This window comes from Tachysurus vachellii, chromosome 17, assembly GCF_030014155.1.
Source record: "Tachysurus vachellii isolate PV-2020 chromosome 17, HZAU_Pvac_v1, whole genome shotgun sequence".
Classification (NCBI taxonomy): Eukaryota; Metazoa; Chordata; class Actinopteri; order Siluriformes; family Bagridae; genus Tachysurus; species Tachysurus vachellii.
The window spans coordinates 15,565,905-15,593,890 of NC_083476.1; the positions used below are offsets into that span (position 1 = coordinate 15,565,905).

Here is a 27,986-nt window from a genome sequence, read left to right on the forward strand (position 1 = left end):
ACTATTTAGTACCCTAGACATTATGCATGGGCACCTATTTGAAATTACACATATTTACAAATATGTTTCACGTCCTTTTAAAATATTATTTACTTTTTTGGCGTGTTCGAATAATAATAATAATAATAATAATAATAATAGTGGCATTTTCATCTCAAACAGCGAAACCCACGTGGTATTGTATTTGGTAACCATGGTAACCACTGGGAGAACGCAGCTGAGATTTGTTTTGCTAAATCCATGAATGGTGATTTTAATTAACGATACTCGGTCATAGTCATGTAACTATAAAAAACTCGTATAAACTCGAAGATAAAACGTAATTGTGGACCAAATGAGTCTGAACTGATTTGAGAGGAGCCACTTTAAAACTCGGTGAGTTAATCAGATTTGTTCAGACTAGCAAACCAGCTAACTGTGCTAGCTAGAGCTATTTATCAACTGAGAATTTAGTCTTTCCTATGGATTTGGTTTGATTAACGTTACTTCGATGCACCTGACTTTACACTAAACCTAATATTTTTTTTCCTTAAATATCCAAAGCTCGTATTAAATAATTTTTAAACCTGTAACTTTATTGCTTAGCATGTGTGCTGAATTAGACAACACTGGTTACTCAGTATATAAAAACTGTTGGTTCTTTTTCAGGTCAGAAAGATGCCTCGCTCCTCAGCAGTGGAAGGATCGGTAAGTTTGTTTACTGTCAGGATGATTACTGCAAAACATAAACATGCAGATTTGTGTGTGTGTGTGTGTATATATGTATGTATATATATATATATATATATATATATATATATATATATATATATATATATGTATATATGTGTGTGTATATATAATGTGTGTGATTATATATAATGTCACTTTGATGAAGTTTGTTTTACTTGGTGCCTCACAGCTCCAGGTTGCCCAGTTTTGATTCTGAGCACAGGTTACAGGATTCTGTGGGTTTCCTCTGGGTTCTCCAGTTTCCTCCAACTCCCAAACAGATACTGAGTGGTGCATTAGTGACCCTAAACTGTTACTAGGGGTTAAGATGTGTGCATTGTGGCCTGTGATGTACAGGATGTAAATCTCACCTCATTCTAGCTTCACTAACATCCTCAAACCCTCCAGTTGTCAATTATTTGCTATGATTTCCGCAATCTTGCCGCAAGTATTTTTTTTTCTTTCTCCTTCCTGCTTTTATATAAATTCTTACTTGTTACATAAAGTAGTTAATGATGCAGTCACATTTACATTAAGAAACAGCTGTATTAAAAGGATTTTAAACAAGAACATTCATGATGCCCATATAGACTCATATTAAAGGAATGGTATTGAGAAAGTACCTGTGAAACCAGAATTACTGAATATATCTTAAAGCTTAGTTTAAAAAAAAAAAAAATCAGTCATAATGTCTGTCACTAAGGGGTCAGATCAGCTTATTGATTTTCTCACAATGTACATTTACATTTGTTACTGCCTGAATCAGGAAGTTTAAGGCTGGCAGGAAGGATGTGGTTTAGCGAAGCTGTACACAACTCGCTCATGCTGAGTACTGTGTACTGTTTAGTAATCAGTATTGTCGTGTGCTGTTAAACAGCATTGTCTTGAGTTGCCTTATGACCTCCAGGGCTGGAAAAAGGTTAGTTGATGATTTAAATTTATGATTTAAATTTAAGACCTCATTGCAGATCTTTTAGTACTTGATCAGTAAGGAACAAATGGGGTGAGGGATGCTGTTTATAGCAGTTTAGTTAGATTTAATGTTGTGAAATGTTCAAGAAACAATGTTCTCACTTACATTATAGCCACACTAAACAGTCATTCCCTCACTAGCTTTGGTTGTTTTTTCCCTCGTTATATCTCTCTGTAACTGAACGATTACTATAGAAAAAGTAACATGTTAGTATGAGCACATTAATATTAACCTATCATTCACATTACATGGACCTAGTTTAAAGACATGGTGTTGTATAAAAATAATTCATACCTTCTGATCAGTCACACTCACTCTCACACACACTCTCTCTCTCTCACACACATACTCACACACGCTCACACACTTACGCACTCTCTCACACACTCACTCTCTCTCTCACACACTGTGGTGTGGTGTATAATTAACTAACACGAATGAATTGAAAATTGATTAGCTTTCTGCTGTTACAGATTTGAGAATCGTGTTTATTGGGGTGTAACGATTCGATTGGATTCGCAATACTAGCTTCACAATTTCGATTAGCAACTGTTTTCAAAATACATTGAACAAAATATGAATGAAGACAAATTGTGACTGAAAACACTTCTTTTATTTCTGAATCATTAATCCCTCGTCACTATCTGCTAAACAGTTTTCTAAAGATTTGTTCTAAAGTATTTCTCCTCAAAATCATGTCATACTTGTTATTTAATTCATTTAGCGTCACCTGTTTTTCAAGCTAATCCCTGAGCTAATGGATGTTTTCCCCTCAGATTAACCGAGCGACGGTTACTCAGAGCGTCACCATAACGACAGCAGCGCGTTCAAGTTGAGCGCATGCGCGTTTCATCCTGGTTAGCTCGGTTTACCTCAGATCCTGTTTCTGTGTGGGAGCTAACGGTGTGTGCGCGCGTGCACATATGTCCATCACACAAGCCAGAGCCGGTGTTTGTACAGTTTCTTTGTTTGCCCCACGGTGTAGCCATGCGTGGTTAATACGATTAGCTGAACTCGTCTCCTCTTTCCTTTTCTCTCCTCTCCGTGTGAGAAGGCAGAAGAATGATCACATCCTTATCTAAGGGAAATTTACTCGATGTGCTGCAGGACGGCTTCAATAATGAGGTACGAATCCAAAGCAAAAACTTTCAGTCGGTTTTCTCTTAAACTCGTTTCCACAGAAACCAAATTATCAACCAGTTAAGTTGTTTTGTCTAACAGAATACACACACAACGCTGTTACCGTCTCCAAACTTTAGCTGTGAGCTAAAACTAGCGTTTATAAAGCAGCTGTGATGTGAACGGCTTTATCTCCATCTGTGTGGTGAATGTTTTGCTTTACACCTGAATGCTGACTCGGTATCACGATAGAATCGATATCTAACAGTCTTACAGCTTTATTTACACACAGTGTGATGGAGTACAGTACAGTAATATACCAACTATGGCACATTTTTGTCATTATTTCCACTTCTGAGTGTGATTAGTAATAAGAATAGTAAATATTGACGATAAAAACAATGCATAGTAATAACTGGTGCAAGGAAATTATAATAGAATTCTAACAAAGTTCTTCCTCAGATTAGACAACCACATTAAAACAAAACTTCTTTTTTTTTACACTTACTGTACAGTGAAAACAATAGTCTACACCACACATTGCTCCATTTTGTAGTTTTGGGGACTACAGAGATCTCCAATCCAATAGTATTTAGAGATTTACCTTTTTAATATTCAAATCTCTGTAAGAGTTATTAAATAGATCGTTCGGTTTACTTGTTTTAGTGTCGTTATGAAAGTTCTAACTGGCAGATAAAATGTTATGTTGGTTATAATCTCAGTATAAGTTCAGTGAGGGTTGATATTTGAGAGGAAACCCAAGATTTTTACCACGGTGTAAAATTAAAGTCAAACAGTTGTCATGCCTCGTGTGCCGTGTTGTGTCTAATGTGAAATCTGCAAACCTGAGGCAAGTGATACTCTATATGGCTAAAAGTTTGTGGACACCTGACCAGTACCCATCTATATGTGGTTTTACCCCAAACTGTTGCCACGTAGTTAGAAGAACACAGTTTTATAGGAGGACTTTGTGTGGCAATGCATTAAATTTCACTTCCTCTGAACTGAGAGGGTCAAACATGTTCCAGCACGAGAATACCCCTGTACACAAAGACGTTTTTGGCCAAGCTTGGAGTGGAAAACTTGGCCTGTACTGAGGACTGAACTTGACCCCAATGAAAACACAATTGGGATGAACGGGAATGCCAAACGCTCCCCAGTCGTCTTTGCCCAGGATCAGCACCTGACTTTACTTTCTCTTTTCACTGAATGGACACTAATCCCTATATCAACTGTAAAACCTTACCAAAAGTGTGGACTTTTAAGAAGAGGGGAATAAATCTGGAACAGGATGTTTATAAAGCACATTTTGAGCTGATGGTCTGGTGTCAAACGGTTGGCCATATTGTTCATTGAAATAAATGTTATCTCTATTTTGTTCTGTGACCTTCATATAATGTATGCTCACCCTAAACACCCGGTGTAAGATAAATATTCAGTTGTCTTAGTGCTTTGTGACACTTCCCCAATAACGGGGCGTTTTTATAATTTTCCAAGACCTGTTCAGCAGCTGTTCAACTGTGTCATTTCTATCAGCTGTCCTTCTGTGTAACCATAAAGCAGTCCAGTGATTTGTTATGGTACCCAGCTGCCTGTGTGCCGTAGAAACAGGAAACTTCAGGAAGGAGTGACAGCGAGGTTCTCAGTCTGTTCAGTCACTGAGAGAACAGACCGCACGCCTAGCGTCACGCCTGGCTGCGCAGAGATAGCAACACATTCTGGCTGTCTGAGGCTAACACTGCCTCGGTGCTGTGAATGCTCCCTGTGTTCGGCATCCTCTCTCAAGAAGGTAGCCGGTTTGGACCACTCTGACCTTTCAGTGAGACAGATATGCTCCAGACAAGGGAGTCTTTGTACTAGTAGCCCACTATATGCCAAATATTAACACTATTTAGAGGCTGATTCAATTTGCAGAGTGGCTGCTAAAATATTTCACATAAGAATATCTGTTTATGTGGAAAAAAGCCAAAGGCCTACAGGAATGCTTGTCTAAACGTTAGCTTGGTTTCTGGTTTATTGCTGTACCAAAGAGGTTGTCAGGACAGAGCACATTGCATTTCAGTTGTGGGCTTTTTTCAGAGACTTTCTCTCTAACAACAGGGCATGCTGTTTTAGTAAATTAAACAGCACTGCATAGACGGGAGGTATTTTATTCCCCTTGAGCCACAGCAATTTGCGCCTTATTGCTTATCAAAAAATGAACATTATACTTTTTCTGTTTGTAGTTATAGTTATTGTGGGATATGGATGAAAACATGTTAGTCCTTGTTGTCATTTATGTTTTAGCAGTTTACCAGACTTTTCTTTTTCTCTCTTTTGAAGTTAATAAGTCAAATTTAAGTCAGACACGTTACAGCTTTAAATCTGACTGTTACAAAGCGCTAACACTCTTGTTGCTAACAGAAATCCTCACTGAAACCCTCACTATTGGAACTATTGTCAGAGCTTGTGCTAATCATGTTTTTACACTTGCCATTTTGCACGAAATCCTGTGACTGCACTGGGTGGCCATTTGTGGTGACAAAGCACCAGATAGCATCCACAACTTCCTGTGACACAAGTGACAGTGTCCACTGGCGACTAGAGAAAAGTTTAACTTTATGTAAATATGGATAGACTTGGTGCATCGACAACAGAGGGCACACTGCTTCTCTTTTTATCTCGTATGATATATATACACACACTGCTGAATTTTAATATACAAACCAATTTGATGTCAAGTGGAATGCTAATTGCATCACACGGTGCTAAACATTATTATTATTATTATTATATAGGGGCAGTGGTGGCTCAATCAGTTAAGGCTCCAGTTTGTTGATCAGAGGATCAGGGTTAAAGCCCCAGCACTGCCAATCTGCCACTGTTGGGCCCTTGAGCAAGGCCCTTAACCCTCACTGCTTCAGGGGCTCTCTATCATCGCTGACTGTTGGGATATGTGAAGAAAGAATTTCACTGTTCTGTAATGTCTGTGACTAAATAAATGCTTCTATGCTGTTTTTTATTGTTATTATTTATTATCAGGGCAATCAGTAGTAGGAACACCTATTGGCCTAGTATAGCAACTGTGACTTAAAATTGCACTATAATTTCAGTATGCATGTGAATGTAGCTACTGCACCTCACCTGAACATGTCACATAACAGTTTAAACCTGATTCCCATTTTGGTTTAACCAGCAGTAGTATTTAACTCCCAGTTGGCACAGTACTTATTGTATAGAGTTTGTTGTTAGGTTGCATTGAGAGCATAGGTCTGTTTTCTGCCACCTCTTCTGCAGATCCCTGACACACTAACTGTATGTATTGCTAGTATGCATGTGTCACCAGAGACATTTTTTTCATATCAGCACACACAGCACTCCGACTGGCACTTCTGTTTAAAAAAAAAAAAAAAAACAAACAAACATGTGAAAGCAGCCTCAAGAGTCTGTTAGAATTTATGGCCTTGTAAAAGAAATGCTTTGTTGCAGTCATGTATAGTACAACTTGGTTAATGTAGAGCGTGCAATATAGACTTCTCTGCAGTAACCTCACTGGCTCTCTACAAGTTAGGCAGAATAGGAGCAAAGCCTTCATTTTGGGATGAGACGGTGAAACTGCAACATGAACTAATCTGCAGAGTTGAATCAGGCCTGAATGAATAGACAGGGATTTCAGGAAATCAGAGAATGTCAATCCTGAGCCCTAAATACAAAGCTTCTTTGACATAATTTGTTTGTTTAACTTCCCATGAATGCGTCAGAGGATTGCATTCGTCACGGCTTCTGTACTTGTTACAATATTATGATCGGCTAAGGAGACGAAACTGTAGTTCTGGAAATAAAATTATTTAACAAAATCCATCCAGTTAGCATCGGTTCATGTCTAATTGATGGCGTGTCTAATTGATGAAATCCCACAAGTCAGGGACCTGTCTGTAACCATGGCAATGGAACTCCATGGGGACCTGATGTTTATCTCTGATGCTGCAGTGTGGTACACTGAAGCAACACTAAAACATAGTCTACTACAGTACTGCTGAATCTTCTCAAACATTGAGTTTTCTATAATGGCATCACTGATAGTTGTGCTGACTGTGACATCTACTGTATCACAGGTTTAGATTAGCACTTAATGCACTTGTCATACTACGTAGACACAGAGACTTTACCCATGTTTCACCTGTGATGTGGCTTTGGGTGAGGAGATTTTTGTTCAACATTTTAAGAAGGAGTGTCCAGTGTTGCTGCATTTCTCTGTAAAATAACAACTGGCATTTAACTTCGTGTAAGAGTAATAAATAACAGGAATTACTTTATATTGTTTAGCAACAGTAAAAAAAAATACTTTGCGTAACTTTAAAAACGAAGAGTTTGTAGTAATTAGTAAATTGCTCAGGAATTAAAGGAATAAAACCCTTTTTGGCCACGTTGTTATAGGAAAGTAATTAAATTTCAAGGTGTACTATAAAACATGAGAAGCTCATTAAATTCTGTTTCTTCTTTTTAACTCCAATCGTCATGAGGTTTTAGATACTGAAGTTTTCAAAAAGGAACATAATTAATGGCCTGACCACTTGAGAGTTGAAACAAAGATTACTTGCATCATGTTTGCTTGTGTTTAACCATCTCGAAATGTTAGAATAGTTGCAATAGAATAGTTAGACAAAAGCTAAAAACAGGGTGAGAATGGAGAGAAATAATTTGGTGCCATTTAAAAAAAAAAAAAGAAAAAAAAAATGATGTTGCATCTTTATCTGGCTGAATTATTATTATTTTTTTCTTTAAGTCTGTAGATAATACTTGCAAGATATTTAAATCCCCCAGCTGTTAAAATACACCGTCACTCTTCTGCTCTGTCCTTCAGCGGTCTCAGGTTTATGCGGTGTTAACACAGACAGCTGAAATGACACCAGACTGTAACTGACACTGATTGTTTTTTGGGTGTTGTCTGAAAACGTAAGCTTTGTTGTAGCAACATGCTTTAAATGCATGTAAATGTTTTTGATGCATTTATTCTTCAGTTCACATTTGAATCAAGTCCAAAAGTGGTTTAGTTCATTTGATTCAGTGCTTAAGGTCATTTGTTCACCAGACTGATGTGATGTTGCGTAACGTACGTGCTGTCGCTTGTATGCGTCGTATGACCCAACGATGTGTTTTCAGCAACAACTGGTGGCGTACGTGTCGTGGGTGAACGCTCAGCTGAAGAAGAAGCCTGGTCTGAAGCCTGTGAGTGACCTGCGACAGGATCTCAGAGACGGCGTGGTGCTCGCACACCTCATCGAGATAGTGGGTAAGAAGATGGAGCCAGAAATGTCAGCCTACTACCTATTCAAATCTTTTTCTAACTGACAGTTTGATAGTATCAGCATTTTGTTTTTTCTGATTACTTGATATTTGACTATATATTTTACAATATGATGTAGTTTATTACACACTTCCTTACAGTGCTGCATCAGGAATCTGGCAAACCTGCCTCCTACAGTCTCCATTCTCCTACAGTAGTGACTTATAATTGTAAACTAACACACCGTGCTTTACTGCTCCGATGCTACAAAAGACCTCCACTAGATTAATCTGCTGTGCCAGATACAGGTTAACGCTAAAATCTGTGAATGAGAAGTATTAAGCTGATATTTATAAATACAATTTATAAAATACAGGCATTTCTAATTTACACCATAAAAATTAATTTTTATATATATTATTATTTAAGAAAATGCTTTACAATTTTCATATCTTTTTAATAGCTTATTTTTATAAAATGTATGCAATAGCTATCATTTTTCTGACAGGGGAAAGTCCTCAGGATGGAGAGATTTTGTCGTGTTTTTTTTTTCTTTTTATTTTTATTATTATTAAAGAAAGAATTAAAATAATTGGCAGATTTCTGTGGCATATGAGGGGGGAAATGTGTAGTTTTGGGGAAATAATCAAGGTGGTAGCAGTAAATTCATAACACATCATTAGTTATCCTGTAACAGCACAGCTTTTTGTCTTTTTTTTTTTTTTCTTTTTTCTTCTTTTTTTAAGTATGCTTGGTTTATCCTAATGCAAGTGATGTATTGTATCAGTTTATATAGGCAAATATGATTAAACTCTTTCAGGTGTCAAAATTTTTTTTTATTATTGTTATTTTGCTGTGTCCTTAGTCCCTCTGCTCAGGCTGACATGCTGTTAAACATGTTATCAAAGTATATCAGGAAAGTTCAATGATCTAATACTATTATTATTTAAGTACATAGCTTTTATTTTGTTGTATGGTAGCTGGCGAGCTCCTTGAGGGTATTCATTATTCGCCAAAGGACAACCAAGAGAAGAGAGAAAATGTGGACAAGGTTTTGCAGTTTGTGTCCTCTAAGCGGATACGCATGCCACAGACTTCTGCCAGAGGTGACTTACTGAATTATTATTATTATTATTATTATTATTGTGTTAAACCTCTAAACTTGTTTATCTCTGTTCTTGCTTCTCACAGACATTGTGGAAGGGAACCTCAAATCTGCCATGAGGCTGATCCTAGCACTAGCAGCACATTTTAAGCCATCTGCCTCAGCCAATCACAGAGCAGGAGCTGCCTTTGGTAGGAACTCAACCAGCTCATCAGCCAATCACAGACCTCATTCCACTATGGCCATGGCCCAGAATGCAGCTGCGGCTTTAGCAGCTGCCCGGAGCGATGCGTCTCGCTCAGGACGCAGCGTTCACCAGCTCAGACAGGACTGGCAGAGGTTAGCTTTTATTCACTGTTCATTCGACACAACCGATACAGACACATAATTCACTTTGGTTTACGCTGTTCCATTGTTCTTTTCTAGAAATTGTCTTCTATTGGCATTCAGTAAACCCATTCATCATCATTTTAAACAACAAATCATGATGACTCATTGCAGCCGTAGTCAATACAAGTCACAACACGTGTTGTAGCCACATTTTCCTAACACAACACAAAGGTATTTTATTCTTTATCATAAGCTTGTGTAAAAAGAGTGGGTATCAACACGAGAGCTCAGTGACTTACTGTTCAGGGTTTAACAGGATAAAGAGGATGAAGAATGGATTCTCCCTCTCACATTAAGAGTAGCTGATGCTGTGTACAGTGTTGCCCTCTTCTGCCTGACACTGTACACTGCAGCACGAGTTTAATTAGTGTCTTTTTTTAAATTTTGTCTAAATAAGCAAGCTGAGACATGCTGCAGACATTTCATGCCCCTGAGAGGAACCAAGGGAGAGAAGAGACAATTCTCTAAAAGTCTAAACTCTGATATTTTAACTGTTTATAGTTACATTTTAGTTTAAAACAGTGTTTGTAAATTGCTGTAATACAAGTGAAATGTCACTTTGTTATGCAGCAGCTTTGAGGTGGTAACCGTATCATCACATGAATTCCATAACACCTCTCTGTCTTTGGTTATTTTTTTGTAACACCGCACTACATTGTGTTGTATTCCTCAAAAAATTCACCACTGCATGCAGGAGATCGCAAAAGCTTTAGTTTGGATAACTAACGGCTATTCTGAGACGATTCTCACACACTTTGAATTTGTAAACAAGAAAATCATTTAAAAATTCAAACTTGGTGAAATTCCTGCTAAGATCAGGACTATTAAAGGTGGGGTCTCCGTTGTTTGAAAGCTAATGTTGACATTTGAAATCACCAAAACAAACACACCCCTAACCCAAATGGGTCCCACCCCTGTATTGATAGCTCCACCCACACATACATGCGTAACCCAGGCAACTAATGGAAAGAACTGTGTCTTTATCATAGCTGAAGGGAAGAACAATACGATTGCAGATAAACAAACAAGCAAAAATGACACACAAGCATAATCATGCAAAGGACGACACAAAGCAAAACCAACGTTACTCACCTATCGAGAAGGAAAAAAAACAACCTCGGCGTCTTAGTAACGTTGGCCACATATTCACAGATTCGAATTTCCCGAGTCAATAACTCCTGAGCTAAACGCTGTCACTAGCAAAACGCGGTTGTAGCTGCCTGTCTACATCAGTACGATAGAAAAGAGGTGTTATTTGTGTAGTAACAGCGTTTAGCTCAGGAGTTATTGACTCGGGGAAACTCGAATCTGTGAATATGCGCCAACTTCCTGCTCCTTCAGTTCCCTCCAGCGCTGGAAAGTTGATCCTATATTAACACAGGTCCTACTTCTTGCCTTATCGTAAGCCTTTTTTCGCTTTCTTTCTTTGTTTTTATCCTCCATGTCAGTGTTAAAACCGCTTTCTGCTAATGTCAGACACGTGCACTGAATACTCTCGCCACCCATATCGACAAGACCCTTTCTGCTCATTGGCTACAGGTTAGTTTCGTATTTGTTTTGTTTGTCATCCCAACGCAGTTTTCTGAAGCATTTCTCAAACAACGGAGACACCACCTTAAAGTAAAGTCTTTATTTTGGCTTTAACTTCACTTTAGCTTCACTGATAAGAAACTCCTTAAAGCTGAATGCCACTCACTCGTTATGTCCCTCAGGCGAAGCTCCAGTGCTGATGAGGAGATCGAGAGCCCATGCTGGAGTGTGCGGGCTTTGGTCCAGCAGTATGAGGGCCAGGGAGAAGCCGACATGGACAACACAGAGACAGGAGACCAAAGGTAAAGCTGTACTCCATTGTTGATCTCAGTGTAAATGATTATTTAAATCCAGAAAACAATATTTTGACAGCACCAGCAGGCAGAGGTGTGCCGCATGCTTCTTAAGGAATGTAAACATAAAGGAACGCTTCATGATGCTTACATTTGTCTCATAGTCTCTCATGTCAAAACCTGTTTGTATTTTTCGGAGCAGTATCTGGTGAGGTGCTTCTTTACTCAGGACCGAGATAAACAGAGGCGTAGGTGTTAAAGGTTACAGCTGATGGCTTGTTGGCACGGCCGGCTCTGTCATCCACGGAGAACAATAGTGGCATTCTGTATACACCCTTCATTTTGCTCAGTTTTCAGATCGACTCACTGCCTCTGTTGTTTGTGTTGAATGTCTGACACACAGCCTGCAGCACCTGATTACAAAAGCTCTTCATTTTCCTAGCTGTCAGAAGCAGCTGATAATCAGGAGAAATGTGAGGCTGCTTTTATATAGACGTTCTGCATGTTGGACCCATAGCTGTTAAAATGGTTTCATAAATAAATATTAAACACATTTTATTTTATGCTTGCCTTTTTTCGTTCTCAGTAAGATACATTAATGTAAAGGTTTTTGTTCAACAGAAGAGTCAAGAAATCTTCATTTAAAATCTGTAAGTCACAAATAAGGACTATGATGAGATGTACTTTTATTAATCCCCTGCAGGGGAAAATTCAGTCTGACAAAACCAGCACAAGTACAAGGAGTAGCATCAATGAAAACATATACATCCAAAATATTGTATAATAAAATTGTATGAGATGTCTATTTTCTTTATGATTTATATTACAATGTCTCTATTAACTGTTGAGTGTGTGTTTGTGAGACTCGGTCAGAGCATTAGGAGGTTGCACTGTGGAATCAGATGACAGATGGCATGAAAGAGCCCCCCAGACGTCTTCAGACATGTGCCTGAATGTTCTCCTAAAACCAGACGGGACATGCTGTTATAAGAAAATAATTCATGACAAGCTTCTGTTTCTGAAGCGTCATATACTGCAGCAATTCAGCACTTATAACTTTTTTCTTAAGTTACATTTTACTTTTTATCTATTTGTTGGCTACATTTATTATTGTGAACCGTTCTCAGAACAAGCTTGTTATCACTTGTATTATAGCAGCTATAAAAGTTGCGCTTGCTCTCTCTCTCGCTCTCTCCCTCTAGCTTAACCATGAGTTACTGAGGTCATACTGATCATGTTCCACTTAGAGCTTGTTATAATCATGAGCTATGTATAAGTAGGTCAACTCTTCAGAGCTTTAATCCATAAGTAAAGCCAGAGACTATACAACCAGATACTAAGCAGTTAAAGAAATTGAGAGTGCAGCTCAGTCAAAGAAACATCAGCATTGTCTGAACTCCTCGCTACAAGTGAAGGTTTATTTCTGGAAGCTTTTTCAGTAATAAAAAGTGATATGTAAGTTGGCAAACTTAACTGACAGGATAATGATGATGATGAAGGTGGTTCACTCAAAGGTGGAAATCTGTGACAGCTCAGTGTTTTAAACTGACTATCAGACTATCACCTGTGACCAAAAGATCATCAGGTCATGAGGATTGACAGTAAGTTCCTGCCAAACTGCAGCTTGAACTCCTTAACCCCATTGCCCCTTAATGTGTAAGTGCCCCAAGAATTTGAGGCCGAGAGAAGTGCCATCAGGATATGCAAAGAGAAATAGGGAAAGTGACCCCTAACATGCAGAAGTGAAAAACAGACTAAGATAAGCACCACAAAATAATCCACAAAAAATACACTGTGTGGCAAAGTTTGCAAACATCTCATCATGACACCCATATGAGCTCTTTGAACATCTTATTTCAGAATATCCCCCAAATTATGTATAAGAGCCTTCAGATTGTGGAGAGTTGCTGTTGAGATGTAGCTATTCAGCCATTCGTGATGGGAGGCACTGATGTTGGCTGCGGAGTCACTTTGCCTTTAAAATGAAATGAAAATAATATAAAACATTTGGAACATTAACTTGCATGAAAACAATTTAGAAAAAGTCTTAAAGTTTTTCTGGGTTTTTTTTATTTGTGGAAATGGTAAGAACTGTACAAAAACATGCACATGATTTTTTTTTTTTTGACACGTCCAAAGTGTGTTGGAGTCTCTTGTAAGCAGTACAGCACAGAGCCCCATGGTGCTGACCCTGTACCAATCCCAATTACTTCAGTTCCCACTGGCCTCGACCCCACATCACCCATGCAGTGATCCTGAAAGGGAGGGGGAGAGAGAGAGAGAAGAGAATGAGGGAGGGACTGGGGGAGATAGGAGGAGCAGAAGCAGAGGAAGGCTGAGCTATGCTTGACATCTCAGCAAGAGAAAGCAGAGCGAGAAAGATAAACAGGAGAAACCCGGCTTTGTTCTGTGGCTCTGAGCAATCTCTCAGGCTGGGGATAGTATGTCATAAATATGTGGTGTGATTCAAAAGAGGAGAGGAGAGGTTTCACAGAAATATCAACACCCAGAAAGAGAGAACAGGGCAGGATGCAGCTGCCTTGGTTACTGAGTAGAGCTTCGCTCCTCTGTTACTGAAGCAAAACAGGATTTCCATACGTGCCACGTCGGGAACAGATGAACAGCAGATCTCACACTCAAAAGCTTGTAACTGTTACCAAGTGTTAGCTTGGACTCTGGCGGTTTCCTTTTTGTGATTGTCCTTTAGTGATTTGTCACTGAACAGCTTGGTGAGTCTTTTCATGGGTCTCAGACTGGACCCTAAAGAAGAGTTTATGAGTGAAAAAGATGTTAGTAAACGGTTTTCTAGCCAGTGCTACATGGACGATCCGAAGCAGCGCAGTGGGATAGTGACTTAGACCAACATGGGAGCTAAACAGATTAAATGGTAAGAGCTTTTCCTTTACTCCCTAATTTAAGGCAACACGAGACTCATATCTAGAGTCCAAGCAGATTTCAGACACCAAACACATCTTAGCTCATTTAGCTTGTGTTACGACAACAGCTTATTATAAAGTGAATGTTTTAATATTAAACACTGATCATCTTTGGAAGAATGTAATACAGGAATTAATATAAATAAATGTTGCATCCAAACGTCTCAGGCTTAGTGAGGGGAAAAAAAAGTAGACGCTTCCAATTCATGCAAGATAGACAGCTCACTGTGACGAGTTCTGCACGTTTTCCGCCTCAGATTGTCCAACCGTGTCAAGTCAGTGTAATAGATTTAACAAGCAACTTTTTCTGTACTTTTGATTTGTCTGAAGCAAATACTTATATGTAACATCAATTATTTAAGAAGAGCTAGAGTGTTTTTACAGTTGATGCTGTGAGCAGCCATATTGATTTGACATCACTTCCTAAACTCTTGCTGAATTGAGATGATAGCACCGAGTTCCCAGGTATTTTTCCCAAGTTTTTTTTTTTCTTTATTTTTTCATAGAGGTTAGAAATGAGATATATATTTGTAGAAATTGATTTTATTTTATTCTGATTTGCTTTAAAAATATATATATGTATATGTATATATATATATATATATATATATATATATATATATATATATATATATATATATATATATATATGAGATATATAGAGATAGAGAGAGAGAGAGAGAGAGAGAGAGAGAGAGAGAGAGATCGCTGTGACTGCAGATTATTTTTAAACTAGCCCAAAACAGAGAAACCAGCTCATGGGCTTTTTCCACCCACAACCTTGGTCTAAACCTAGCCCAATTTACCTGTCAACCCTGACATTTCTTCCTGGATAAAATGTGAACAAATCTAATAAATGATGAACTTCCTTTCTCGGTGCTGTTCATGTGCCGCTTGCAGAGTTGTGAAGTTTGCTGTTGCTTCAGATCAGCGGATTTGAGCATGAAGGGTTTGAGTTTACCCTCAAAGTTTTATGCCCAGCACCCACAAATAAAATGAAACCAGCTATTGCACTTAGCTTAGAGTCAGTGGAACATTAGCGGGCAATTTGATTATCAGTGGCAATTAAGCACAACCTTTAAAAAAACAAGAATCTTTAAAAACAACTCACTCTAGGCCCAGATTTGTGTGAGAATTTGCTGTTTAATATTGTGATGCATTATGTTTTGTTTACACACAATTGAGAATTGGCACAGAGGTAATCTAGAGTACATAGGTTTGGATATTATATATGAGCAATGCTATACCCTATAGAATGCATACTACAGATTTGCCTAGAAGTAATATCGCAGATTTAACATGCAATACAATATTTATAGGTCTTGGACTTGCATAAAGTGATTCACTCACTTCAGAAGAGTTGTGTTGACGTCTCAGATCAGACCCGCCTCTGTGTTTGTTCTGGCACTGCTTAGTATTGGCTGAAACCCTTAACAAAAATAAGCCGGCATTCTTTGACAGTAGGAAGTCACTGTGGTCGAAGTGCTGCGCTTGACTGTTCTGTCCATTCTCTTTGTCTCTGTGAACTCTTGTGGTCACACATCACAGTGTTAATGATTAAAGAGCGTCAGCTAAATGTGGAGTCTGTGCTTTAGCACTGCGTTTGGGTTCGACACCAGCCTAGAGATCATTTTTGTCCGTCTTGTCACGTCGTCTTTTAGAACAATAGAAACTCTATGCTTATTAATCAAATAGCATGCTTAGTATAGCAGTGCTCATGCTTCCTTTCCTCTTCTTATTTTAGACTGACAATGTTTTTTTTTAGTTGTTGTGTCAACACTTTTTCACAGAGTCACTCTTCTGCTTTAGAGAAGAATTTCTGGGACTCGTGCCAAATTCCATGCTGAAGTGTAAATACAGTGGTTTAACAGGCTTCCTGTGATTACATCTTATCATTAGTGCTTAATGTCGGGTGTCTAATGATCCCCCATCAGTGCAGTCATATCAGATACAGATTGCAGCAAGCACAAATATAGAGTTTACGGTTTTCCTGATGAGGACCTTTAAACCTCCCAGAGCTGCTTCCTGCTGTGTGGACATGTTGCATAAAAGGAAATGCTTCGTGCTTGCATTAGAAGTTTATCACATACACCGTCTGCCAAATGATTACAATACGCATTCACCAGAGGCTCAATTCATTTTTTTTTTTTTTTTTTGTCAGTTCATATGTGGGGAATGTCATTCATATTCAAACTTGATACGTGGATGCATACTTTAAATTTTCAGGGAAGTCCATTCAGAACTAAAATATTGACGTTTATATTATATTAATATAACATTGTCTTATCCCAATATATTGTGAGTATATTAAGAGTAAACATAAGTAATAATAGTCATTAAAATAAAATTTATTTGTTTTGATTTACTAACTGGAGTTAAACACTAACGTTGTCCCACAACTGTTTAAGCAGCATTTAAGACCATAGATAATAATACGACTGGAAGGGTTGAATACCAGTGTCCATTACCAGCTTTGGTACTAAATGCTTACTAGATTTGCTTAGCTTGGAGCTCAGTACAGCCTCACATGTGATGTGTGCTGTATTTTCCCAGCTGTAAACCATTTTTGTCCCTTCCACACATGTCCGTGACGTAAACAGAAAAGCCACATATATACGATAACATTTGTGAAATTCTAATTTTCCATTCACTAATGCTTTTATGGTTGTAGGTTATAGGAAGCATGTGGAAAATTACACTACTTGTAGCTGTGGAAATGAGGACTGAAGCTCAGAAAACCATCCAAAGAAGATAAAACTAAACTAGGCTTAACCCATAGGAGTTGATCCAACGCTTTTTAATCAATATTTATCATGTCGTCATCATCACTGTGCAAGTAACAAATGTGATCTCTTGTCTTCTGATAACAAACCCCCTTTAAATTTTAGTTTGTATGAAAGCCTTCTTTTGTGGCCACTCTTGCTGAAAGCAAAGATGAAGCTTATTTTAAGCTCTGGACTGGGATACACTTTCACATGATGTGGGTTTGCTAGCCACAGGCAACAGTTATTCATTTTCCAAGCAGTTATTCATTTGGTTTGGTTTTCCTAACAAGGATGTTTCACAGCAACGACATACACTGTACCCTGGTTTTCTGATATCCATGCCTTTTTTTACATGATGTTTATTATGCCAGGTCTTTTGAAATTCCATGTCATGGAACAACACAACAGTGTTCAAAGCTTCAGAAAAAATGAGCATATTTCCTAAATTCGTTGTTCAAGAAAGTCTTAATAGCCCAAGAGATTCTAATGTTTTGACGAGGGAGAGAGCTTTGCTGGTTGTCATAAGGAGTTGCATTACACCATTTCTTATTGAAAATGATGTTTTTGCAACACTGGAATCAGAATCAGAGGAAAACTGCTATTTATCTACGTATAATGAGATTTTAGGAGAATGCAATCAGACTGGTTACTCATCTAGGCTTATCTGTGTGATTGCACAGTGAGGCAGCACTTACACAATACTAACACTTTATTTCGAACTGACAGACTGCTTTCTAAATACAGAAGCTATTAAGAACACGTCATCAAGATTACTTCCCACGTGTATTTTCATACCACACCATAAGTAGCATCATGATGTTGCGCCTTATTCCCAGATGTGGCACGTGTTAGAAGATCAGTTTTTTAATGTTGACAAACCACAAAAGAAGACAGATCACCTCGTCTCTCTACAGTGTCCGTACCTCAGTCCTGTACACACATACACACACACACAACACAACACAACAACTACTACTCTGTTTCATTGTAGAACTGTTCTTGTTGTAGTGAGGAAAAAAAAAGAAGAAAAAAATAGCTTCTGTGTCTTCACTTGTTGCTGTGTCAGACACACTCAGTGTTTGGCAGTAGCACAGCTACAAGTACAAATGATTTTTAAAGGTATTTTAATGACATTTTCCAGTATTGAGGCTGTAGCATCCCTGCTTTTTTTAAACAACTTTCCAGTTGGATAGTTTTGTCAGCCAGGTAACCGAGTAAAGTGAATGGTACATTATTAATTTTTTCTCCTGCAGCCTTAGAAGTACTTCAATTACACAGCCAATGAAACTATGGATGTTGATACCAACTACATCTACAAGTAAAACTTCATTACTTTGAAGATACTCCCTGAAGTGTTGTATCTAATTCACTTGGTGAAAATAATTTACTCAGCTTTACTGTATGCTGGGGAGTCTGTTTTTTTCTGCACATTGTCCAGAGGAGAAAAAAAACCCAGAATGTTGAATGGTAGTTGTTGGATTTTTTTTTTTTTTTTATGGAGCCCAGTTTCTGGGTAAGGTCAAGTTATTGTTAGTAACTTACCAAGCTTCGCCATGCCTTCCACTTTCCTTTCTATGGTTTTGTCTGCTAGAAATGGCAAAGCTTGGTAAGTTACAACTAACAATACTGATGAAAGAAAAAAGCTACTTGTTTTTATTTAGAACTAATTCAGTCAGTTCTCAAAGCTTTGTAAGAGTGCTTTCTAATGGTGGTTTTATTACAAGAGATGTAACATCAACCATGGATGTAATTACAGAGTGTATACTGGTCTGTTGCCTTGTTATTAATAGTTTTGTTATTATTAAAATGGTCTGCCAAACACAACACATCTACAGAACCACAATTAAAGCAGGAAGTAGTCGTTATCCCGCACCATCAAAATAGCCAAGGGAATTGCAGCATTTAGTGAACGCTTACTTAGTCTCTGTATGGCTCTTGGCAGATATGTCTGGTTGGCGCTGAGACATAATTAATCCCTATACAGGGAATTAATAGACAAGGACAGTATTGATCAAGGGAGTTCTTTTTTCGACCTTTTTGGGATGTGAGCTTGGTGAATAATGAACAGAGAGACTGGGAGAGAGATTTTCTGCACTTTGATGTGAGCAGAGAGACAGCTGGTCCATGGAGAACTGAGCAGAGATTAGTGTGCTGTACTGCTGGGGCTGGAGTTTGTGCCAGAGCCAGCGACTTCACGGTCTGGTCGCTTCTGGGGCACCTCCCTCTGCACAACAGCTAGAGAGGACATGTGTAATACTAGATTACATGCTCAAATTCTAGACAGCTTCTAAAGTTATCAGTTGAACAAATAAATAAAAGATTAGCCAATACCTTCATTTAAACAATACCATGTTTTCTCATTCTTCTGCAGTTGGAAATCAGCAGTTCAGCTAGCACGCAGCGGGCACTTTTATCAAGTACACATAAAAAAATAACTGGGAAATGTCTCAAAAGCAATATTTCTTTACTATAACCCAGATGGTAAGCTTAAATTGTCCTCTCTTCTCAGCTTGAGCACCTCCAGTCCCAACCACATGCCCAAAGACCCCACCAGCAGCTCTCAAGACAAAGAACAGCTTTTTAGTGTCCAGTCAGGACACGCCAAAGGTAAAGCGGGTTCTTTCCCCTTGTACTTGTCTTCTCAGTAATGCTAATTGGTGTTTCAGGAAATAATGGACCAGGATATATTGCTTCTCAGACAATATGACAGGTGGCCCAGCAGCATCCCAGGAGCATGATGGGAGATATAACTGTGCCTGGGAGGAGCAACTGTGGGAACAGCAGGAGCAGTTAGAGAGAGAGATGGTGGAGGCCAGGAGAATGGTGTCCAGCTTACAGGTGACCTGTGAGACCTGAATAAATTTGTGCACATAGAAATGAGCAGTGACTCCAGCTTCATGTAGCTCTTAACTGTGGACCAACTTTTCAGAATCGTATCGATGTCAAAAATAAAGAAACTAATGCGAGAACCAGATTTTTTGGGACACATCTCTAAATTATATTGATAGATTTAGATTATATCTAAATACATGGTATGATGGTGTACTTCAGAGCTCCTTATTGGTGGTGTTTTAGTTAAATGTTTGTCTCCGGTGCTGTAAATCTGGCTCATCATGTTGCAAAAGTTCAGCAAAGCTCAAATCTCCTGCTGTTCCTAAAGAATAGGTTGGTGTTTGTCACAACTTTTAATAGACACATGGTCAGATTCTTTGTTCCTGCAATAACTGTATGATAAAGCTCCTATATATACAAATATATTATTTTCTGTATTATTAGAAACACTAACTTTGAACATTAAAGCATGTAATGTGTGTAGAAAATCTCAGTGTGTGTAGGTTACTCATCAACCTTATGTATGTTTGTTAATCGAACTGACCCCGTTAGCTGATAGCTAATCTGCATGGCTGGTTCACATCATTTTTCTTATAACAGTTATTAGGCTTTGTTATATATTAATAAAAACCGAAATGGAAAACAGACGTACTTAAAAACATTTTTGTAACTTAATACACATAACATCAGCCAAAACCATTCACTTTAAAAGTGTTGGATAGCTACTATTACAGCAGTGATGGGGATTTTCAGTGTAAAATGTGTGGCTGTAAGACCTGTCTGATGCCTCGGTGTCTGAAGTATATGTGTGGTTGGGTGTTTATAGGCTTTGCTTCTCTACGGCTCTTTGCCTGACGACGAGCAGGAGGTTTCTCTAAGTTTCGGAGAGGGAGTGGAAAATGTTGAGCAACAACTGGTATGACTTTTTTTTTTCTTACAAAGAGTGTTTTCTTCTCATCTTGCAATCCTAGTATTTCTTATTTGTGTTGCTCACTTGTTTTCCCAAGAAACTCCTTTTTACAGTCCTTCTCTTTTTCCTCTTCTTTCTCTGGCACTTGCTTATTTGCTCTCTGTAAGATCAGGTTACTGTGTGGTGAGTTCTGCTTTGTTTGAGTGTGAGGTCCAGGTATCCATTTCCCTTCCTCACTGTTCAGCTGCTTCTCTCTCTCTCTCTCTCTCTCTCTCTCGAGTTCAGTTTCTGCCTCATTCAGCTACTGTTCAGACCTTTTTAGCACAGTGCACGTAATCTGCAAACGAATTAAACTTTGGTGGTTGTAACAGGTAATAATCCGCAGTCGTCTTGACCAGAGCATGGAGGAGAGTCTGGAACTGAAGGTAGACGCTTTATTGCAGTAGAATTGTAACGCGATGCATGTTTTAATAGCCTTTTTCATTTCAAGAATTCGGTCCTGTTTTCTGAAGCTTATTACTTGATTATTACTACCTTTTAATTTCAAACAGCAACTGATGAGCTCACATTAAATGTGTGAATGTAGTATAAATCAGCAAAAAGTGTTTCTTGAGCTTTTATGCATCTCTGCATATTAACATTGCTTTCCTTGTTTGTGCTTCTTGTTGTTCTAATGATACCTGGTTTTCCTGTAGAGGGAGCTGTTGAAGTACAAACAGGAGGCACGTAATCTACAAGGAGTCAAAGTGAGTTATTTAGATTCAGCACTTCATGTTACAGTTACAGCTGTGAGTGTAACCCAGCTTTAATGCAAACAAGTGACAATATAACAATATAAAATGTATACTCTTTGTTTGCCTCACATCTCCGTGGTTGCAGTTTCGATTCCCACTTCCACCTTGTGTACATGGATTCTCTATACACATGCAAACAACATGTATGTTGTGTTGTTACTTGTGGATGGATGGATATATTTGTATGTATGTAAAGATGCTACCCTTTCTGTCTCTCATCCTACAGCAACCAAAGATGTTTTTAGATTTTGGCATGTTGTATTTCTACTTCAGGAAAAAAACTGTATCCATGTTCTTGTTTGGCTGAATGTTTACATGGACTGCCATCATGTCAGTAAATAGTAGCAGCTACAGACACAGAACATATGTGCTGAGGGTGTGCTGTGTGCGCAGGATGCTCTGCAGCAACGTATGACTGTACAGGAGTCCTCTGTGTTACAGCTCAAACAAGAGCTTCTGCGTACCACCATGAACCGTGATGAACTGGCGAGACAAAATGTAAGTGAGTGTGTGTGTGTGTGCGCATATACGTCTGTGTATAGAGTGTGTGTATATAATATACATACATATATATACAATCTGTGTGTGTGGTAATTGCTATCTGTTGACGAATCCTCAGGCAGAGCTTCACAAGAAGCTAGAAGAGAGGAACAGGCTTCTCAGTGAATATACGGTACACTAAGTCAGATTCAAACAAATGCACAACATTCATATGCTTCTCACATTAGAGCAAAGAAATGCATGTATTTACAGTACACAAAGTTATTGTTATATTTTAACTTCTCTGGCTGATTATTCTGGAGCGACTTAATTATCGATTCTTTCTCTGGCTGTGCAGAAAGAGTTAGGACAGAAGGATCGCCTGCTTCACCAACAGCAGTTCAAACTGGACGAAGCAATACGCAAGCTGACAGACAGCAACAGCCAGCAGGTACGTCCTTCATCAAAATAGTAACCACAGACCTCACAAATCCGCACAAGCTTGAGCTAGGATTTATTGTTGTGTAACACTCAGGCTGACCTGCAGAGGGAGCTGGAGAACAAGCAGAGGATTCTTCAGGAGCTGACTGATCATGATGAGGAGGTGAGACCAGAAATAAAATAACAGACAGCTGTTATAAGCAATTAGGAGCTTTATGGTTCTATTTGTTTGTTTGTTTTCAGCTACCTGGATCTCCAAGCAATGGCTACATGCATCCAGCAGCCCTGGATCTCAGTACAGCACAAGCACACAAGGGCGTGAGTTTCTATATGAGTCGTGTACATTTCATTTTATAATCCTCAAACCAGTCTTAAAGCTTTAATTTAACATAATGGTTGTAGTTATATTCAGAGACTTTTATCCTATATGATCTCAGTTTTCATTGAATCTTTGCCAAAAAAGTATGATTTAATGATTTTTAATTAAACCCGCATGGCACAAATGTAATAACCGCACAACAAGAACACAACTGTTTAATTGATGGCTGTGTTCCTGGCAGACGGAGGAGCTGCAGTTGGTTCGGGATGCTCTTCGCAGTCTGAGGAACTGTTTCGGAGGCCACGACCCACAGCACCACACACTGGACACACTGGAGCAGGGCATGACCAGCCTTATGGACCGCCTTTACACACTGGAGTCACAGACCAGACAGCAGAGTAAGGTAGGGGAGCGTTTTCTAAATATTGTGTCCTCTCAGACATTTAGCCTACTGCCATGCGGCCCATGTAACAACATACACAATGTGCAGTAGCATGATTAGGTTTTATGAATGTAACTGCTGAACTGAGGCAAGACTTTTCAACACTTTCCAGGCAAGGGTGAGGTCTCCAGGACACAAGGCCACTCACACAGACAGGGACTCCTGGCCATCCAGCAGCAGTAAGTGTCCCTTTCAAATAGGAAAAGAATAAAAACACTAATTAAAGAATAAAACAAAAGTGCTCTATACCTCTTATAGCACAGTGTTTTTTTTATTTGTTATTAATGAAAGAATAACAAGTTTTATAGGTATGTCTGCTCAAAAAGTTCGTTCCCGTTTTTATTTACATTATAGCAGCTATAAACACTAATTCCCCTTTCTCTCTATTGAAATCTAATAAGACACAATACTGTTTGCCTTGCTACTGAGAAAATGCAAAGCCGACATAGTTACAGCTTTACCCCTAACGCAGCAAAGCACTGATACTCGAGGCTCCTTCCATTCAGAATTGAGCATTCAGCAGCCCAGTGGTATTGAAAGCTTTAGCGTTTTACCCTGTTATGAATGTAATAAGTTGGATTTGCTCTGTAGGAAGACTATTCCTGCGATGTTGCTTGTCAAGGGATTGTATTGTTAAAAGATGTACCTGCATTGTGTGTGTGCTTTGCTGCAGAATTGGTCCACTCTCACAGCAGCCCTATGCTTAACTCCTCCCCCTCCACCAAAGTCCTCTACTTCACAGACCGCTCACTCACACCCTTTATGATCAACATCCCTAAGAGGTGAGTAAAGAAAATGAGTAAGAAAACTAATGGAAAGAAATGTGTCTTTATCATAGCTGAAGGGAAGAACAATACGATTGCAGATAAACAAACAAGCAAAAAATGACACACAAGCATAATCATGCAAAGGACAGCATATATTAGTTATGTGAAACAAAGCAAAACCAACGTTACTCACCTATCGAGAAGGAAAAAAGCGACCTTGGCGTCTTAAATAAAGTTGGCCGCATGTCAAAAAAAAAAAAGTAAAGCATCCTCCATGTCAATGTTAAAACCGCTTTCCGCTAATGTCACACATGCGCACTGAACACTCTCTCCGCCCATATTGACAAGACCCGCCCCTTTCTGCTCATTGGCCTACCCGTTTGTATTGATTTTTGTTTAGTTTTCGGCCCGACTTTTCGCATTTTCGCATTGAAGCATTTCTCAAAAATCGGAGACCCTACCTTTAAGTAAATAAATAATATTATTTTACAGGTCTCATTGATGGTAAATAGTTAAGGTAATCTGATGTGGCCTTCTGTTGTCATAAACCATCTGCCTCAAGGTTTAGCTTTTTGTGCATTCTGGTTGTAAAAAGTGGGTATTTAAGTTACCGTAGCTTCCATGTCACCCTGAAACAATCTGGCCATTCTTCTCTGACATCATCACCGTGCTTCCCACAGAACTGCTGCTCACTGGATCTGGATGTTTGTATTGATTTTTATATTTATTTTTCACACCAGTTTTGCATAAAGAAAATCTCAGGAGTAAGCAATTTCTGAAATACGTAGATCAGCCTATCTGGCACCAACAATCATAACCAAAGTCAGTCACTGAGAATTTTTTTCCCCCATTCTGATTTTCTTGATATGATCTTTAACTGACGTGTTGACTTGTATCTGCATGATGGTATGCGTTGTGCTGCAGCCTCATGATCGGCTGATGAATTTGCTGGTGCTTTTTATTAAAGCGGCCTGTGAGTTTATACTTTTTGGATTTAATTTGACCTGTTGTTGATTTGAGTGTCAGGGGCGGCTGTCTCTACGGAGCGGAATCAGAAATAATGCAGGAATAACATGAAAAAAGGGGGTTTGATAAGAAATACAACAAAACTAGAAGCACATGAAAAAATATTAAAGAAAAGACTAGGCAACTGAAATCACAAAACAGAAACCAGGAGGCATGACAAGGAAAGACACGGAAACCAGGAGACACGACACGATACAGAAAATCCCTGCTGGAACGCCCCCTGGTGCACAGGCAGGAAATAGTCCGAGCCATTCATGACAATGAGAAGGTCTCAGAACAAAATACGTTGTTGTTGCATCTTTACATAACTTTAATGCATAGAAATAAAAATCCCAATAATACAATTTATACACCGATACTATGTGGATTTTCCAGGATTACAGCACTTTTTGCTGGGTGATATAAAACATTCATTTTTGTGTGTGTGTGTGTGTAAAATGTCAGGTTGGGAGAAATTACCCTTAAAGACTTTAAAGTGGCTATAGATCGAGAAGGCAGTTACAGATACCATTTTAAAGCTTTGGACCCTGAGTTTGGCACTGTGAAAGAGGAGGTATGTTCCATGACGTTATTTTCACCTGAACATGCTGATGTTTACCATGTGGAAGTGCCTGCATTATTATCATCATTATAATATACAGATAGTATGAATAGGTAAATAAATGTGACCGCATTGCTCAGATGTTTCAGGATGAGGCAGTGGTGCCTGGCTGGGAGGGCAAGATCGTGGCATGGGTGGAGGAAGATCATGGCGAGGGGAGGTAAAGCACAAGAAATGCACATAAATATACATTATTATTTTTCAGTTTTCCTGTAACGGTGGCATGGCGGTGCAGCAGGTACCTCACAGCTCCAGAGTCCAGAGTTGATCCTGACCTTAAAATTAATCATAGATGAAGTTTCACTACAATCTAAAAAACTTACAGCTTAGTATATTTTTAAAGCAGCTTGGTCAACACAACACTGCAGTACAGTACAGTTTGTGTCCCACTGTTTTACACCCTGCTTCTTTTTGTCTGTTAACAGGATCTAACAGGAAGCCTGAGAAAACCCCCGCTGGGATCAGATGTGATGGGGAGGATGAACTGTGCCAATCTGTCAGAATAAATGTGCTTGTGCCGGATGTACAGATGCTCAACTCTCACTTGAAATTCTAAAATCCTCCTGTTCTGTGTACCGCTGTCTTTCTGTGTAAGTCAAATGAAAGCAGGATAACAGAAGGGACACCTGGGGGTTAATTAGACGTGCAGAACACGATCCTGTCCATTCTGTTCCCAGAACAGCTGTCTCCAGAAACGCAGGACACTGTAGTAACCAGGTGAAGTGTCGATCACACAAGCTGCCTACAGCATGAAGCTCTCAAGTCATTTTGCTACAAAATGATGTCAGCTAATGTGACTGATATCATGTTAGAAGATGTGTGGAAAGATTAAGATGTCCATCAGTTGCCTTCAGTGAAGGCCAGGCTTGTACCAGCAATCCAGCACATTTTCCCCTTTTAATCTTTTTTTTTTTTTTTTTTTTTTGATTAACCTTTAAAGTTTGGGTTTTCTGGACAGATATTCCATAAAAATGTGTATTTAGGTCAGTCAGGATTCTAATAGTTTCTCAATACTTAGCCCAAGCCCTAAGTCTACAGGACCAAAGTGATGTTAAGATATTAAATGCTGGTTTAATTCATACAAATAAGGTCTTTCTCAGTACCAAGAGTGTGTGAAACGGACTTGTGTTCCTTCGAACAATGATTTTTGATGAATTCGTGATTAGAGATGGGTGATATTTAAGGAATAAAACACAGAGACTTGATCGAAAAACAGTTAGCTCAAGTTATCAGTTACACCCTTCACCATATTTCCTTATCTGTTAAATAACATGTATTTGTTATTCATTATTCCCAGCATACCCAGCGAATACGCTGTTACTATGGAAATGATAATGCATTAGAATGGACACATGAATGTAAACCTGCTGTGACATCATCGTTCACAATTTTGATATCATGTCATCAGGTTAACCGCTGTTAAAGTATGAAAGGTAATTTATTAGTAAATATTCCATTGTTACATTCCTCACGTCCCATTTTTCAGACATGCTGTTTAGTTTAAAGAATTGAAAACATCCCAGTTATGAAATGCCTCATCCACCAGTGGTACGTTATTGCAATGAATTAATGGTCTTTGAGTTCATTGTAAGATGTAAGACAGCAATCAACACACCTTCAAAATTCATCGAGTATAAGACGCTCTTATTTTACTCACTCTTGGTTACTTGCGCACATCAGTGTAGAAAATGAACATGAGAAACACCTAGAGGATCCCGAGATTGCCTTAAGACTAACACCGAAAGGCACAAATACAGTGTAAAAGGTGTCTGCCTCATTTGAAACCATCTGTTTTGCATCTTTATGTGAAGTTACATTAGTTTCTATGGGATAGTACAAAGCTACAATTACACCGCACTGATTTGGAAACTGTAGCAGAGTTTACAGAGTAGAATCCGGCTGTGCCTGGACCGAACCAGAACCAGTTAGTCATCCAAATAAGACTTGTACCTGTGTCTTGTTTTTACATTTTAAATATGTATATAGATATGTTTATATTTCAGAGAGAGGCTTGATATGATTTTATATGATCAATGTTTTGTTTTGTTTTATTTTGAGTGTTTAAAAGAAATGTTCGCCTTTACAAGGAGGATTTTACAATTTATTTTACCGCAGTTTGCGTTTTTCTTTAGGCATCTATGATTTCATGTACTTTTCAGTGTTGCACTTGAAACCACAGTAACGTCACTCGGATAACATTCCTGCTAGTGATTGTTAATAACGGTTGGATTTTTGATTGCAAATAAACAAAGTGAATATCAGCATTTAATTCTGTTTTATTCATGG

The 27,986-nt window shown here is 38.6% G+C and overlaps 1 protein-coding gene across 3 annotated transcripts; it reads left to right on the forward strand.

Moving 5' to 3' along the window:
* Positions 1-251: 251 nt before the first annotated feature.
* dixdc1b (DIX domain containing 1b) lies at positions 252-27,969 on the forward strand. Of its 3 annotated transcripts, XM_060890430.1 has the most exons (22): positions 252-375; positions 649-687; positions 7,946-8,075; positions 9,050-9,175; positions 9,261-9,513; positions 11,277-11,396; positions 19,598-19,695; positions 19,787-19,926; positions 20,747-20,836; positions 21,202-21,255; positions 21,526-21,576; positions 22,018-22,122; positions 22,244-22,297; positions 22,463-22,555; positions 22,640-22,708; positions 22,789-22,863; positions 23,106-23,267; positions 23,419-23,485; positions 23,980-24,088; positions 25,544-25,652; positions 25,781-25,860; positions 26,126-27,969. In XM_060890430.1, exons 2-22 carry the CDS (start codon positions 658-660, stop codon positions 26,130-26,132), a joined length of 2,022 nt encoding a protein of 673 aa, XP_060746413.1. In that variant the 5' UTR covers positions 252-375; positions 649-657; the 3' UTR covers positions 26,133-27,969. The 3 variants fall into 3 exon arrangements, with proteins under 3 accessions (XP_060746413.1, XP_060746414.1, XP_060746412.1); XM_060890429.1 differs by lacking the exons at positions 252-375; positions 649-687 and adding an exon at positions 2,498-2,809; XM_060890431.1 differs by lacking the exons at positions 252-375; positions 649-687; positions 22,018-22,122; ... (8 more) ...; positions 25,781-25,860; positions 26,126-27,969 and adding exons at positions 2,490-2,809; positions 21,960-22,013.
* Positions 27,970-27,986: the final 17 nt, after the last annotated feature.

Excerpts from the sequence above, each read along its gene's own strand:
- dixdc1b (XM_060890429.1), top strand. The coding sequence starts at position 2,747 with ATGATCACATCCTTATCTAAGGGAAATTTACTCGATGTGCTGCAGGAC. Across the intron at positions 2,810-7,945 it reads AGGACGGCTTCAATAATGAG|CAACAACTGGTGGCGTACGT; the intron begins GTACGAATCCAA and ends ATGTGTTTTCAG. Across the intron at positions 22,864-23,105 it reads CAGCACAAGCACACAAGGGC|ACGGAGGAGCTGCAGTTGGT; the intron begins GTGAGTTTCTAT and ends TGTTCCTGGCAG.